At 37.7% G+C, this 17,112-nt stretch overlaps 1 protein-coding gene across 1 annotated transcript in view; it reads right to left on the bottom strand.

Annotated features, from left to right (window-relative positions):
• PTPRR (protein tyrosine phosphatase receptor type R) overlaps nucleotides 1–17,112 on the bottom strand; it is a 240,569-nt gene that overhangs the window by 208,095 nt on the left and 15,362 nt on the right. The window contains exon 2 of the mRNA XM_047742546.1: nucleotides 7,727–8,025. Coding sequence (XP_047598502.1) covers nucleotides 7,727–8,025 — 299 coding nt within the window. The remainder of the gene's footprint in view (nucleotides 1–7,726; nucleotides 8,026–17,112) is intronic.

Consider the following 17,112-nt stretch of genomic DNA (forward strand, 5'->3'; position numbering starts at 1 on the left):
GTTCTTAACAGAACATCCTCTTTTTTGTCCTACTAACTTCTTTGGCTGCCTGAAATACTTCCCTTGCTTTAGATTAAAGGTTGATGGAACATAAATAATTTGGCCAAGTGAAAAGAAAAAATAGAGCCCATATTATAACTACATATGGGTTTCATAAAAGGAATAGTTTCCCTTAGCTCTCTAAATTTCTCAATAATATTAATCAGGCAGTTGCAATGAAAAGAATACTACGTTTGTTGGTCACAGGCAACATTTATTTCTCCTCAGAATTAGCTGGTTTAAACCACTGAGTGTGTTTGGAATGTAAATCAATACATAAAATTGTAAAATCTATTATACAATGGAATTTTTAGCAGTTGTTAAAAATGATGCTTTTTAAAGATGTCCAAAATTTTATATTAATTAATTAATTAATTAATTAATTAATATGTTTAGGCCTCTGCCTTTGGCTCAGGTCATGATCCCAGGATCCTGGGGTCAACTCCTGCATTGAGCTCCCTGCTCAGCAGAGAGTCTGCTTCTCCCCCCCGCTGTCCCCCAGCTCAAGATCTATCTCTGTCTCATGCTTTCTCTAAAATAAAATAAATAAAATAAAATAAAATAAATGCTGCAAGCTTTATGTATGCAGATTCCATATATCTGTAATCTATATCTACATATATGAGACGATACAGATACAGGTATCAATATGACATTATTACCTAACAGCTAAGGGTTACTTTTATTCCTATTTTTCCTTCTCTATATTTCTAAATATTCTGAATCTCTATGAAAGTACATTAGTTTTGGAGTCAAAACAAAAATATTACTAAATATCCAATATCCAATTAGTATGATGATCAATCAAACCCAGTTCTCTTAAGACTCCAGTCATTCTAATGTTGAGTCTAAATGATCCAAAACAAGCAGATGCACTGAGTGGTCCAGTGTCAAAACTTCACACAGATATCGCCTCAGCTTGACCTCTAGCATTTCCAGAATGTGTTCCAGCATCCTCCTTGCTGCTTTAGTAGTGAGAAATGGAGAAAAGCAACAGATGGCGACAATTATGACTGTCGGGATGCCAAGCTCAAGAATGAAATTTCTACTTCAAGACAATTTGCAGGAGTATGATAATATCTGGAGACTCTAGGCACAAAGTTTTCCAAAATGCAAATGTTTGGGATAAAAAGAAAGGTGATAATATATAGAAGATCTGATAGATTAACATGAAGCTAATTTAGGTTACAAAAAGAGCAAAAACCTAGCCAAATTTCTAAGTAGATTACAGAATTTCTTTTTCTAGACTGTCTTAAAAACAAAATCTGATTTGATAGTGTAGTTCCTTTCTGATTATAATCTCTAGACTGGCCATCATGGATCTTATACCTCTTATTCTCAGCTTCAACATTAACTTGTAGGTATCAATGAGTATACTTTTAGAGGATGAAAATTAACATTATCATTAGCTTAAATAAAATGTAATCCATAAAGTTAAGTTGTCTATTGACAAAGAGTACAATACTTCCCCAAAGCAAAGGAGGGCTTATGGTAAAATTTTAAATGTTTGAGTTTTGAGGTCAGACAAATTGGAATTTGTATTCTGATGGTAGCACTTATAGAACCTAGAGAGAGTTATTGGTATAGGGCCTTAATTTCTTTATCTGAACACTGCAAGCTTATCATGAGCATTTTTTTTAAGATTTTATTTATTTATTTGACAGAGAGAGATCACAAGTAGATGGAGAGGCAGGCAGAGAGAGAGAGAGAGAGAGAGAGAGGGAACCAGGCTCCCTGCTGAGCAGAGAGACCAATGCAGGACTCGATCCAGGACCCTGAGATCAAGACCTGATCCGAAGGCAGCGGCTTAACCCACTGAGCCACCTAGGCGCCCCTATCATGAGCATTTTTGATGCTTGAAGCTTCTTCGTAAACATAGTTTCTTCCATCATGATTTATATGATGAAATTTCTGTAAATTTACCTTCGGTTTCAGCATATAGTTTCCCTTCCTAAAGTTCATATGTAAGAGTATGTAACAAGCAATGGCAGAATACAAAGATGCCCCAATTTTGCTTTGAAGATCGTGGTACCCAAACTCTAAGATAATCCCCAATGATGCTGGCCTCCTGATAATCATGTCCCTTGCTGTCCCCTCCCATGTGATCTGGAGACTAGGTCATCATGACAGTCTTCGCATGATTGGAGGAAGCCAACTTGTTGAGGAACTGAAGTCTCCCACCAACAGCCATGCGAGACTCCGAGTGGAGCCCTCAGCTCAGTCAAGTAGGCAGACGTAGCCCCCACTAACAGCTTGACTGCCCTAACCCCTGAGGCAGAAGAACTACACAGCTAATCTGCTCCCAGATTCCTGACCTTCAGAAACTCTGTGAAATCATAACTAGTTCTTGTTTCAAGCTGCTAAATGTTGAGGTAATATGTTATGCAGCAATAAACAACTAATAAACAGAACAAATCCAAAAATGACAGTTGATAGGATCTACAGACAAAATACCATTTTCAAGGAGGACAGAAAAGAAGTTTCTAAAATATAACTACATTTACTTGAAAATCAAGAAAAAGAGTTACACATTTTATTATTTAACAAACGCACCACCATAGTACATTTTTTCTCTCAGCTTTTTTATATTCATTTCCTCTAGGAACTTAGGACAGGTGTCCTAAGTCTGTATTGGAAGACATCTGAGTCACATTCTTCATTATAGTAGGCTTGTGTCTTACATCCATTTAGCATTTTGGGCTCAGTACTTAGTATTTGACCCCAATACCTTTCACGCAAAGTAACTTATAATTTTCCCAAAGCCTGCGTTTGAATCACACTTTCTGCGAGTTGCCCACCATGAGCCAGTCACTAAGTTCAGGAATGAGCCCATGCACCTGCCTCCACTATAGCTCAACACAGCATTCTTGTCCCCTTCCCCCTGCCCCCACCCTGCATATAAGCAGCATCAAAAACTGTACACGGGGGGTGCCTGGGTGGCTCAGTGGGTTAAGCCACTGCCTTCGGCTCAGGTCATGATCTCAGGGTCCTGGGATCGAGTCCCACATCGGGCTCTCTGCTCAGCGGGGAGCCTGCTTCCCTCTCTCTCTCTCTCTCTGCCTGCCTCTCTGTCTACTTGTGATCTCTCTCTGTCAAATTAAAAAAAAAAAAAAAATCTTAAAAAAAAAAAAATGTACACGGGCAACCATGGTTTTCATAAATTTGAGACATTCTTGAAACATAATATCGTCTATGTGCATCTAACAGATTGCACTAAATCACCATCCTAACTGGAAAATAGTCTGAGTGGTGGGACATATAGCCCAGGCACCTGAATTTTCTCCTCTGTCGGGAGTAAATTTGCTGCCTCCTTGGGCCACTGTAAGAATCACATTACTGAGGCCAACTTGTAAGTCCTCATATCCTCATTATTTCTGAAGGGGCTACTGTGTCTTAATAAAAATCGAAGTCAGATACTCTGCTTTAGCTTGCATTTAACTGGCATCTGACATCTATTCTATCTTTGCTTGTTAACAATGTCTCAATTTTTATTCAAGTAACCTCCCCTCCCAAAAACAGCTCGTGGGCTTTTATGGGTGCTCTAGGGGCGGCGCACGTAGTTAAGGTTTGAAATAAGTCGCCTAATTTTATCACCAGGATGCAAGTTGTTCAGGGATGAAGTGAGTAATTAACTCCAATTGCACTAGTCATAGAGATGCCCAGGATATTACTGACAGTTGTGAAAGGGTCATTTTTTCCCACTAAACATGAACCTGCAAGGATAAAACTCCAGGCGTTTCAGGAAACCATGTTGAGATGAAGAAAAGAGAATCGGTCTGAGAATAAAGTCACCCCAGGGAAAGCAGAGCTGGGAGATGGATCCTGGTCAATAATTTGCCTTTGATCAAACCATAGCTAAAGCTACATATACTACAGAAATGTTTGTTATTTGAACCACGAAATTTCCTCAAGTTTGGACTGGATTCTCGTCACTTGCCACAAAATATTCCTAACTAATAAACCTTCCTTGACATGGCAGAATTCCAATGGCAGATACATAGGCTAAATGACCTTTTGGGACATTCCTTACACAGATATAAAATTATGATTAAAACAATATGTCTTTGGAGGCACCTAGGTGACTCGGTGGAGTGACCAACTCTTGGTTTCACCTCAGGTCATGATGTCAGGGTCATGGGATCGAGCCCTATGTTGGGCACTGCACTCAGTGCAGAGTCTGCTGTTTCTCTCTTTCTAAAATAAATAAAATCTTTCCAAACAGAAACCAATGTCTTTTGAAAAGGCGTCCAACAATTACTTATCCACATAACACACTAAATGCTACAGAATTTATTTACTGTGTCAAAGCATGAGAAGGCTGGACCTTCTAAGCCCCTCAGATCACATCTCAGATTACATTTCCCTGTAAGATGAAACTCAAAAACTGGTCCACAGCAGAACCAAGCTGAAGAGAGGCATAACACAGAACGCAGGATGTAACTGAAACCCAGAGTTATCCAAAGCATTTGGTTTTAAAGGTCTTCTAAATCAACTGCCTGATAAAAATATTTTCAAAGAAAGTTTGTGTCAAAAAAACAGAGAACGTCAGCTGGTCTGGGTGAATGGTGAGCAAGACAAGACACTTTAGGAGTCTAGAAAACTTACAGAGACCATCTGAGGCTCCAGGAAACTCCCCATCATCTTCTTACATGCTTAGAGAAGTCTTCCCTCTGTCCTAAGACCTGCCACTCTATCCTCTCTTTTCTCCCCCTTCTTTCCTCCCTTCCCATTTCCTCCCCTCCATTTTCCTTTCTCATCATCCTCCCCTTCCTCTTATCCCTTCTTCTTTTTCTTCCTTTTATTTTCCTTCCTATGAAGACCATCCTATGAAGTAAGCCATAATCCCACTTTCAGATTCCAAAGCCTTCCTAGCCCCAGTTTTCTTAGATTTTTCCCAGGCTAGAACATTCTTCACTCAGCAACCTAGGCTGAACTTGCTGAACTGGAAAAGCCTACAGCTGCTTCCACGCTACCATTTTCATTCACACCTCTAGATTCTCTACTTCCAAATGTCATGGTCTTGAGGCCTTATGTATAACTATGGAATTTCCAGCACACATTTGTTTAAAGCCATTTTTTTTTACTCCTACCACAGCACTGACCTTGAGGACATTCGTATTCTCCCTATATTGCATTTGTACAAAAATCTGAATAACAGCTTCTTAATCGAGCTTCTGAAATGTAATTAGCATTCTTTGGGATAAACATTCTAATTATGCTGTTCTCTCCTTGGAATAAATGAACTGCAGATTTCCCTGATCATAAAAGAAAGGAGAAAAAGGGGAAAATTCGTTTGTGGACAAATGCTCTAACGAAATGCTTTGTGGAGACAACTGGGTATCAGGAAAGGAGGAGTGACACATACATCTCTCACGTCCCTGTTAAATTTCTCATTCTATAATTCATTGTCTGAATGATGTCAGAAACAAGAGGGAGGGAAAAAAATATAGGAAGAGGAAAAAAGTCGTCTCTCCTTCTCAATGGAAAACTTAGAAGTTACATATATAGAGGGAGATATAGATATACAGATATAATATAGATATAGACATAGAGTGGAAGTTGGCAATGGTGTTTTTACTCTGGCTGAAAAAAAATAAATCCTGGTAATTTCCCTAATTCAGGAAACTAATAGTCATAAACATTACTCATTTTGGTATAAATTGAGCCATAAAATAATTCTTTGGTTCCCCTGCAATATTCCTCAAGTAATACAGTCTGTGTGTGTACGTGTGTATATGTGTGTGTGTGACATCAACACCTTAGCTACACAGTCATCAATTACTCTATCAAAGTCACATTGTCACCAGAGTTAACTGCCTTTCATTATACTGCACTTCTAAACCTCTTTTCTGGATAGAATGAACCTTCCAACCAGCTGATGCTTGATCGAATGTTGACCGTCTGCTTTTTGAGTCAGCGGAACATTATTGACTTATTTAAAAATAACTTTACTTTCCTGGTTTTCCTATTAAATCACACATGCGTGAGTAATGTCAACAGATTACAGGAAACATTAACACTGGCAAGTGTTGCAAAGTACCATAGCCACAGCATGGTTAGAGACTAGATCAAGAGAGGATAGGGAAGCCTAACTCAGCAAAATCACCTATTTATTGCCTTCATGTAATCATCACCCATAAGAAAAAGCACAGCTTCTTCATGAGTTTCCAAACCACAAATAAGCTAAAAGTGAAAGGACCTGCCAGAATTCTTCACTGATGCCTTTTATCCTCCATAATATTAAATTAACTAGACAGTACATGACCTCACAAGACAGAACAAACCTCTTCAACAGTAATTCACAGTGACTTTAAGAGTTGACAACTATAGAAATATGACGGTCACCAGAGGAAATATCTTCCACGAGCCCTAGCATTAACACAGGCACATCCAGATACAGCCACATCATTAACATCATTTATCTTCAGCAAACAGACAGAGTACATGGCTTTCACCTTCAGAACATCTGTTACTCATGTAAATGCACAAAATTTGTTCAAGTATTTCAGGAGGCCAAGTGACCCACATAACTTGTAACAAGAGCTCATCTTGTGTTCTCAATTTATGATTTTTTTTGTTGAATTACTGATATTTTCTCTCAGACATTTCCCAAGCAAAGCCAGAGATTTCATTTCATTTGTCTCTGTTTCTGGATCCCCCAAATGACAACTGGATTGTAATAAATACTCAGTATATCCTAGTTGTAAACGTCAATGAATAGACCTTGGATTGTCAATACCAAGCAAAGCGTCCTATATATAGTAGATAAAAAATAGAAGAAAGGGAAAAATGTTTATTAGATTTAATTACATTTGTTCATAGAGAGATTGTCAAAATGCAAACATGGTTTACCTGAATGATCTTGGCCTAAAAAGTCAACATATTTGATTATATTTGGGGACAGAAATGCAACAACTACCATTTAGCTACTGACTTGTAGTTTTGATATGTATCCTCCTGTTGTGACTTAAAACTTACGAGGGACTGTAGTCTAAACAGGCCGTCAACTCAGCCTATATTTTAACTGTGATACCTCCATAAACTGGGAATCTCCGGCCTGGGTTACATACTCAAAGAATACAAGCAATGCAACCACTGTATCATCTTGATTAGTAAAGGGTGATGCCTGCTCAATGATATTAGGAATATCATTATCCTAAATATATTATCCTAAACCACCTTATTTATTCCAATGACAGAAAACTACCTCTCCCCCACACCCCTTCCTTTCATGGTCTCTTCACTTGTTACAATTTGAGACAAATGCCCAGAGATCTTCAGTAAGTACTACTTATTTATAAAAACTGAGCCTAAGTCCTATCTGCTTAGAACAGATTATCACAGAAGACAGAGGCTCAGTGCAGAATATTATCTACTATAACAGCAAGGCCGTCCTGAAGCCATTTTTTTATTCAAATATTTATTAAGTACCCATATGTGCCACGCACTGCGCTCTGCCCAGAGCACACAGACAAGGTTTCTTATTTCACAGGCTTACATTCAAGAGGAAGCCAACAGATAATAATCAAGTAACAGAAAAGAAATATCAAGGAATGAGAAGCGCTGGGATAAATAATCATTGAGATCCAATGATAAAGATTCATCTTCAGGTTTGTTTGTTTGTTTGTTTGTTTTCAAGCAGTAACCACAGAGGAAAGTATCAGCATCAGCGTAACACAGTACTTACCACCACAATTACATTTGCTGCAGGGATTGGAAGGTTTTCCACTTCAGGATCTTGACCAGCCACGGCCAGCAGATTGAGAGATGGGTCATATGCAGGTCTAGGAAAAGCTGAATTAACAATTTGATGCTGTTTGTTTATTTGTGCTTTGGAAGAGGAATGGTAGCTATGCTTATATATCTTTTGTGGAGCTATATCCAAGCTCTTCTCAATGTCTTGTGAATGGTGATAAATGAATGCCGGCTTCCCACTCTTCTTCTGATGAATTGCCAAGAACTGATCATGATTTCTGGAAAAGCACCCTGAAACAAGGAGAAGGCAAAAACAAAAATCAAAGACCTTCACTAACATGACCAGAAATATCTGATAAAGAGAATTACCCAGTAAGACTTGTGAAGAATTTATACCTTTTCCCCTACTTCATTATCCTAGAACACATTCTGTGGTACAGAGGCATCCCAGATATTTTGGGTGGACAGAAGTGGGTGTAGTTTGAAAAAGTCCAATTTATCAGAGATTCTTATATGTCTTTTAGTCTTGAATTTTATTTATTTATTTTTTTAAATTAACCTCCTTTTTTTTTTTTAAAGATTTTATTTATTTGACAGAGAGAGATCACAAGTGGACAGAGAGGCAAGCAGAGAGAGAGAGAGAGGAAGAAACAGGCTCCCTGCAGAGCAGAGAGCCCAATGCGGGACCCGATCCCAGGACCCCGAGATCATGACCTGAAAGCAGCGGCTTAACCCACTGAGCCACCCAGGCGCCCGCTTTTAGTCTTGAATTTCATCCTTTATCTACAGTCCCAGGTCTAACACCCAGTCGAGGGTCTATTCCTGAATGTCCTATCTGTTCCTCAAACAATAACCATTTGTCATAGTTAAGTTTTCCTCCCTTTAATCAATAGCCTTTCATACAATTCTTATTTTACTTATTTTATCTTGCTTAGAGTTAACAATGTATAATTTTTTTAAATGCTTGTAGAATATTTTAAGCAGAGGGCAGAAATCTGAAGAGACACATTATGGTGGCAACTTCCAATTCTGTAACAACATCCATTCTCTCCTTCTTACTCAGTAATACGGCCGTCCAGATAACAAAATACATTCACCTTTATTTCTTCCGTTAGGTAAACATCCATGGACTTAAGTAACTCTTTCTTCTATTTGTCATTGGCCATAGGAGGAAAGAGATGACATGTATATGTAAGCCAAAAGAATACCACTAGGTCAAGCATCAATTAGAAAAGCAAACTTAACGGACCCGCGTGGCTCAGTTGGTTAAGCGTCTGCCTTCAGCTTAGGCCATGATCCAGGAGTCCTGGGATCGAGCCCCACATTGGGCTCCCTGCTCAGCGAAGAGTCTGCTTCTCCCTCACCTTCTGTTCCTCTCTGCTCATGTTCTCTCTCTCTCCAATGTAAGTAAAAAATTGTAAAAAAAAAAAAAAAAAAAAGAAAGAAAGAAAGAAAGAAAGAAAAAAAGAAAAGCAAACTTAAGATCTTCTATATAAGATGATCAGCAGAGGAAACAGATCACAACACAGTAATGTCACCCACATGGTGTCTAGCTACCCTGGGCAGCCCAGGTTTTCCCTTGATATGTTGATGGCAATAATAAGCTGTACAAATACTGTCCTTGGAAAATTACTTACCTCTTTTTACAAGAATTCTGGGATGCCTAGAATGCTTACTGAATATTTATAGTAGAGGAATTGCTAGTTTTTACAGTTTTTGCCCTCCATCAAGCCTTTTGTGACCAGCATATATTTCTAGCATCTTCAGCAATTCTGCCCGAACTATGCTTTAAACTTTCGCTTAGGAATATAAAGACAGGTGATTTTTGGGTCAGCTTCAGTGCTTTCTTCCAAGATGGAACAGGCAGTTGGGGAATCATCTTTGGGTACCAGTGACTTTAGCCTTTCAGATCATTCAAATCAAAATGATATTTCATGTGAATTCTGAAATAGTAATAGAAACTATTCATCATATCAGTCCTGAGTTTGCCAAATAGACTATAACTTTCTAAAAAGCAATCAAGCTACCATAATTTGCCAAAGATGATGACTTGACAGTGATGACCTTGAAATACTACAAATTTTGTTTCTCTGATAGTTCCTCAGATATGGAAGTGAAACTGTCATCAGAAACATATATAATGTTATGAAATTCAGAACAGGGTACTCCAATGTCATTATTCTTGCAGTGTTCTATTAATGGAGAATGGTGCTAAGATGTTTGAGATGTATATTAACTTTCTGACCATGAGATGTTCATTTAGAACTTTACTAAAAGGAATTTACTCACTAATATTACAGTGTCTTGGAAGAGTTTCTCTATTTCTGAAAAGAGAGAGCTTTGTCCCCTCCTGTCTTAGAGAACTGAATCTGATATTGCAAACATCAACAAAGAAGTGATCGATTTGGGAGTTAAGAAATAGAATGGATGCAATATTTTATATCTTAGTTGGCTTTTTAAATACTCCTTGTTTAAATATGGTCTGTTGTTTTGGGAAAGGCATACTATGTGCTTGAGTGAATTTTGGTTTCTCACCCAAGGGACTGGCCCTTCTACCAAAAAGAGGAATATGAGAGAATGGTAACAGAATAGGAGAAAAACCAAGAAAGAGTGAGAAACTTAAGAAAGAAAATGTTTTAGAACCTGTATGTATTATAGGGTTTTAGACAGAGGCAACTGAAAAATCACTCTCATAGTGATGTCTCTAGAAATAAGTATATAAATGCAACTTCCATGTGTTGCTATGGAAGATAAGTCCCACTGAAGACACACTCATAGATTTTTCAAATTACAAAGCACACCGACACTGCTGTCATGAGAGACAGAAGATGGAGCAAGTGGTTAGATTCTCACCTAAGAAAGAATAAAGAAAGAAGAAAAACAAAGGAGGCTTTAAAATAAGTTGATTTAAAACACCCAAAGAGATAAAAGAAGAAAATAATAAGAATTTAAGAAAAAGGGAATGGGCCTGTTTCAATCCAGGTGGAAATCACAGAAACAAAAAATACAGCAATTGATGAAACTCAATGTGTAGGTTATATAGTAGACTAGACACCACAGAACAGAGATTTAGTAAATTGGAAAAGTTTAGGTAACAATACAGAAAGCAGCATAGAGAGATTAAGAGAGGAGATGTGAAAAAGAAGGTGAGAGATTATGGTAGATGGACTTTCCAGATGGCACTCTGTGATCCATGCCTACCAGCATTCACATCCTTATATAATTCCCTTCCACTGAGAGTGAGCTGGATCCCACTTGAGACTTACTTTAAACCAACAGATAATGGCAAAGGTGATGGGTTGTTACTTCCTTATTAGGTAAAAAAAGATGTGACTTCTGTGTTGTTAGGAGATCCTCTCCTGCTGACTTTGATGAAGCAAGTTGCCTTCCTGGAGAACTCCATATGAAGGAGGAGGCTTCTAGCCAAAAGCCAGGAGAGAACTGAGGCCCTCAGTGTCACTGAATCCTGCCAATGATCACGTAAATGAGCTTGGAAGCAAATCCCTCCTCTGATGAGTCTTCCTCTAAGAGCCCAGTCCAGGCCAACACTCTGACTGAATCCTTATGAGAGACCTTGAAGCAGAAGTCCCACTTCAGCCATGTCCAGATTTCTGACTCACCCGGAAACTGAGAAACAGTAAACGTGTATTGTTTTAATCAATTAAATTCTAGGATCATTTGTTATGCAGCAACAGGAGACTAATGCAGAGAGGTTGACAGAGACTAAGTTGTTAAATACCTTTACTTAAGAAAGGAAACATTAGAGAAATTGAACATTTTACAGAATTTAAGGAGGGAAATGACAAGATAAAATGTATATTTCTGAAGGAGTCCCTGGCTGTATAAGAAATAGGAAGATTGGAAGGAAGAAAGAGTAAGTGCAAAGATACCAGGTAAAATATTTTAGATAACAGAACGGCCCCAGACTAGGTGGCAGTAGAGGGATGGAGCAGAGATGAATCTAGTCAACAGATGATCCTTTCTGCTCAAGTTGATTCATATATGTTGTCTGCCTTGGATTCCGGGGCTTCCACCTTTCGTTAACTCCTATATATAAATAAATAAATATATATATAAATTCCCCAACTGACCAATGTTGACTCATGGGCAGGGACGTCTCTACATCCCTATTTAGCAGAAAAAATTTACAGAAGATAAGACCTTCCACTCTCAGCAACCTTAAAGATTTAAAGGTCAAAACTGCCATTTGCGACGACGTGGATGGAACTAGAGGGTATCATGCTTAGCGAAATAAGTCAATCGGAGAAAGACAACTATCATATGATCTCCCTGATATGAGGGAGAGGAGATGCAACATGGGGGGTTGAGGGGGTAGGAGAAGAGTAAATGAAACAAGATGGGATTGGGAGGGAGACAAACCACAAGTGACTCTTAATCTCACAAAACAAACTGAGGGTTGATGGGGGGAGGGGGTTGGGAGAGGGGGGTGGGGTTATGGATATTGGGGAGGGTATGTGCTATGGTGAGTGCTGTGAAGTGTGTAAACCTGGCGATTCGCAGACCTGTACCCCTGGGGATAAAAATATATGTTTATAAAGCTGTAAAAAAAAAAAAAAAGAAAAAAAAATAAAGGTCAAAACTATTCGGGGCGGGAAATGATAAGAACAAAAGCAAAAAAAAAAAAAAGTAGATAAAAACTTTCAGATCACTGATAAATATCCAAAACATTCAGAGTGTAACATTCCTCAAGGAACTCAAGGCTACCTTAATGTCAATGCTTTGTTAGAGGCAAAAAGCAATCTAAAGCAATCTTAGTTTGACAATAGCCAGGCCTTCAGGATCCAGCAAGTCTTCTTTAACATATGAAAAAGGCTTTAGAGACTTTATCTCTACCTACCACCCCTCCAACTAAAAAGTATATAATCAATTGCTCCTCAAAATCACAGTCAGCTCTTTCTGCTCCAGGGTCCTATCCCTGTGCTTTAATAAAAGCACCTTTGTGCACTGGGGGTAAAAAAAAGACACCAGAATTTGACAAAAAGAAGAAGGGGGTAGGGGGAGTAGGAGGAGAAGTATTAATTCAGTGATTGAGTTAAAGTTCTGGGATGGAACCAACAGAGGGGTTTCAAGGGTAATTTTGTTTCTAGTGGGTGGCTGACTCTATGGGGGTGCCTTTATTGAGATAAAGAAACGTGAGTTTGTGGTGCCTACAATATATGGAAGCAGAATGTCCAGAGAGCAGTTATATGTACAGGAACTCAAGAGGAAAAACTGGACTAGAGGTAAGTGTTTAAAAACCGTAAGCAAGCTGATGGGAAACTGAGGGATGAGACTGCCTAGGAGGAGTTGTGGGTGGAAAAGAACCAGAAGTCTGCAACCTAGACCCAGAGAAGTCCATAGTGAAGGAGCAGCTGGAGATTGTCGAAGTACAGAAGGCATGTTAAGAGTGCAACAGGGAAGGAGTCTGCAGGGCCGAACCCAGTGTCAGAGAAACTGAGAGTTCAAACAAGAGAACCCTGAACATTTGCATAGGGTTTATTTATGTAAAATTTATCGATGGGCATCTGAGCCTGGATATTCAGAAGACCAGATTCAACATGGAAAAGGCTTGGGGGTGGCATTCTAGAAGCACTAAGCTAACCATCTTCCCCTGTTGAGACTTTGAACAAAAATAAAATAATTTTAAAGGATTTGAAAGGGTAAGGAAGATTCGGAGTCTGGATATGATGGGGCAAACACAGCCTGCCTTGTTGTTTACACTGAATAAAACCTGGGAAAAAATGCATGAAACAGCTATTTGAGGACTCTGGAAAATAAGTAGTAGCAGGGGAACTTCAAAGTTCCACAGCATCAGCAGGGAGTTTACCTTCTGTCCCCCTCAGTACTCTCTAGTCAACCTGTAGTGGATGCAGACAAAGACGGTGTCGGGAAAAACACTCTAAACACTAGTTCTGAAAAAGGGAACTCATGAAGCTAAAAGAGGCTGCAGGAATCTTTCTCCATTTTTCCTCTCTTTTCTCCATCCTCTATGCTACACCCCAAGCAATGCCATGGCAGCAGAGGCCTTGGCCATGAATGAGAGCTTACAGGACTCAAAACTCCACAAGAGGGGAGGCTTTCTTTTCTTTTTCCTTTTTCTTTTCTTTTCTTTTTCTTTTTTTTTTTTTTGAGGGGAGCCTTTCTTTCTCTCAAGGAAGCTGCCATTCTAAGAGAGTGGAACCAATTGTCACAGCTTTTTCCTCTCTCCATGCTCCCCCCACTTGACCCTGGATTCAGATGTGGTTGTAGAAATACAAGAAGTTCACTTCAACTATAATGATACAGATAGGTTTAATGTGAAAGGATGGACAAAATATCATGCAAACTCTCATCAAAAGAAAGCCACTATCAGACAACACAGACTGCAGAGCAAAGAAAATTACCAAGGACAAAGAGACATATCACAAAGTAATGTAATGTACATAATGATATAATATATGTAAGAATATATAATAATCCTAAATGTGTATACACTCCCCCCAAAAAGCATAAAAAACATGAAGCAAAAACTGACCAAAATGAAAAGAGAAGCAGGCAAACCCGCAATTGTAGTTGGAGGTTTTAACATTCCTCTCTCAATAATAGAACTAGTAGACAGAAAATCAGCAAGCGCAAGGTTATAAAGGAACAGAACAACATCACCAACTAACTGGATTTAACAGTATTTATAGAATGCTCCAACCAAGAACACAGAATACACACATTCCTTTCCAGTGCACACGGGACATTCACCAAAATAGACCATATCCTGGGTCATAAAACAAACTTAGACATTTAAAAAAACTGAAATTATATAAAACATATTCTCTGACCATAATAAAATTAAATTAAGAATCAATAATAGAAAACAAGAATCTTTCCAAGCACTTGGAAATTAAACAGCATACTTCTAAATATCCTTGGGTCAAAAAACAATTACTAAGTTAGAACATGTTTTGAACTGAACTGAAATGAAAATATAACATCATAATTTGTGGGATGCAATTGAAGCAGCACTGTTTAGAGGAGAATCTACAGCATTAAATGACTTTAACAGAAAAGAAGAAAGCTCTCAAATCAATAATCTGAGCTTCCACTTTAAGAACTAAACAAAACAAAAACAAAAACAAAAACCTCAGAATAAATGCTAAACATGCAGAACAAAATTAAAAATTTTAAAGCAGAAATTATTACACTGAAAATAGGAAAATAAAGAAAAATCAGTGAAACAAAAGCTGATTCTCTGAGAAGAGAAAAATTGATAAAACTCTAGCAAGACTCACAAGAAATATAGAAAACACAAATTATTAATATCAGATAAAAGGAAGGCTATCACTACAGACCCTGTGGACATGAAAAGGATAAGGAAATACTATGAATCATTCTTTGCATGTAAATCCAACAACTTAGATGAAATGACCAATTCCTCAAAAACCACAAACTAATGAAACTCACACCCAAGATGAAATAAGATCTCAAACTGTCCTAACATTATAAAAGAAATTAAATTTCTACATAAAATTTTTTTTGGAAAAAAAAAAAATCTTCAGGATCAAATGGTTTTACTGGCAAGTTCTACCAGACATCTAAAGAAAAATATAACATCAATTTCACATAACCTCTGTCAGAAAATAGAAAAGGAACACTCCACAAATCATTTTTTGAGGCCAAAATTATACTGATAACAAAAACAGAGAAAGACAGTACTAAAAAGAAAACCATAGACCAATATTGCTCATGAACACAAATGCAAAAATTCTCTACAAAATATTAGGAAATTGAATGCAGAAATAATACAATGAATAAAATACCATAACCAAATGGGGTTTATCCTAGGAATGGAAGGCCTTTTCAATATTTGAAAAGCAATCAACATAATCTACCATGTTGAAGTCTAAAGAAGAAAAACAACATTGTCATATCAATTGATGCAGGCAAAGCCTTTGACAACATTCATATCTATTCATAGTTCAAAAGATAAAAAACAAAACAAAACAAAACAACAACAACAAAAAAAAAACAACAACCTAGGCAAACTAGAAATAGAAGAGAATTTCCTTCAAAAAGGCATCTATAATGAGATGCCTGGCTGGCTCAGCCAGGATAGCATGCGGCTCTTGATCTCAGGGTCATGAATTTGAGCTCCACGTTGGGTGGAGCGATTACTTAAAAAGTTTAGTAAAATAGGGGTGCCTGGGTGGCTCAGTGGGTTAAGCCTCTGCCTTTGTCTCAGGTCATGATCTCAGGGTCCTGGGATCAAGCGCCGCATCGGGCTCTCTGCTCAGCAGTGAGCCTGCTTCCCCCTCTCTCTGCCTGCCTCTCTGCCTACTTGTGATCTCTCTCTCTCTCTCTCTCTCTGTCAAATAAATAAATTAAAAATTAAAAATTAAAAAAAATAAAAAAGTTTAGTAAAATAAAATGTTTTATAAAATTCTTAAAAAATAAAAATAAAGAAAAAGGCACCTGCACTAAAACCCACAGCTAACATTGTGCTTAATAGTGAAAAACTGAATGCTTGCTTGCCATATCACAATAGAGGAGAAGGCAACTATGATCCCTTACCACTTCTATATGACATTGTATTAAAAGTCCTAGTCAGTGCAATAAGACAAAGAGAAGAAGTGAAAGGCATACATACTGGAAGAGAAGAAATAAAACTGTTCTAGTTGCAGAGGGCATGATTATCTATGTAGAAAATCCCAGAGAATCCACCAAAATCTTCCTAGAATTCATACGTGAATTTAGTGAGGTTATAGAATACAAAGTCATTCGGCAAAAGCCAATGGCGTTTCTATAAACTAGCAGCGTTCAACAGAAAATTGAAATTTTATAAAAATTTATAACCATTCCAAAAAAATAGAATACTTGGGTGTGAATCTAACAGATTATGTATAGGATATCCATACTAAAAACTATGAAATCCTGGAAAACAAATCAAAGGAGATCTAAATAAATAGAATGACATACCCTGTTCATGAATTGTAAGACTACATAATGGTGTCAACTATCCCCAATTAAAATAAAAATCCCAACAGAATGTTTAAATAGACATAGTTATGCTCATTCTAAAATTTAAAAAGAAAGTCAATATAAAGAGAATAGCTAAAACAATACTGAAAATGAAAGGAAGACTAATACTGCCCAATTCTAAGACTCACTATAAAGCTACAGCAATCAAGATAGTGTGTATGGGCAAGGAATAGATACAGATCAATGGAACAAAACAGAGATTCAAAAACAGATGAGACAAAATACCACCATTTGATTTTTGACAAATGCAAAAACAACAGAGAAAGAATTGTCTTTTCAAAATAACATTGGAACTGTTGTACATCCATATGCAACAAAATGAACCTTTATCTGAACTCACACCTTACATAAAAATTAACTCAAAAGAGA

Source organism: Lutra lutra, chromosome 8, assembly GCF_902655055.1.
Source record: "Lutra lutra chromosome 8, mLutLut1.2, whole genome shotgun sequence".
NCBI lineage: Eukaryota > Metazoa > Chordata > Mammalia > Carnivora > Mustelidae > Lutra > Lutra lutra.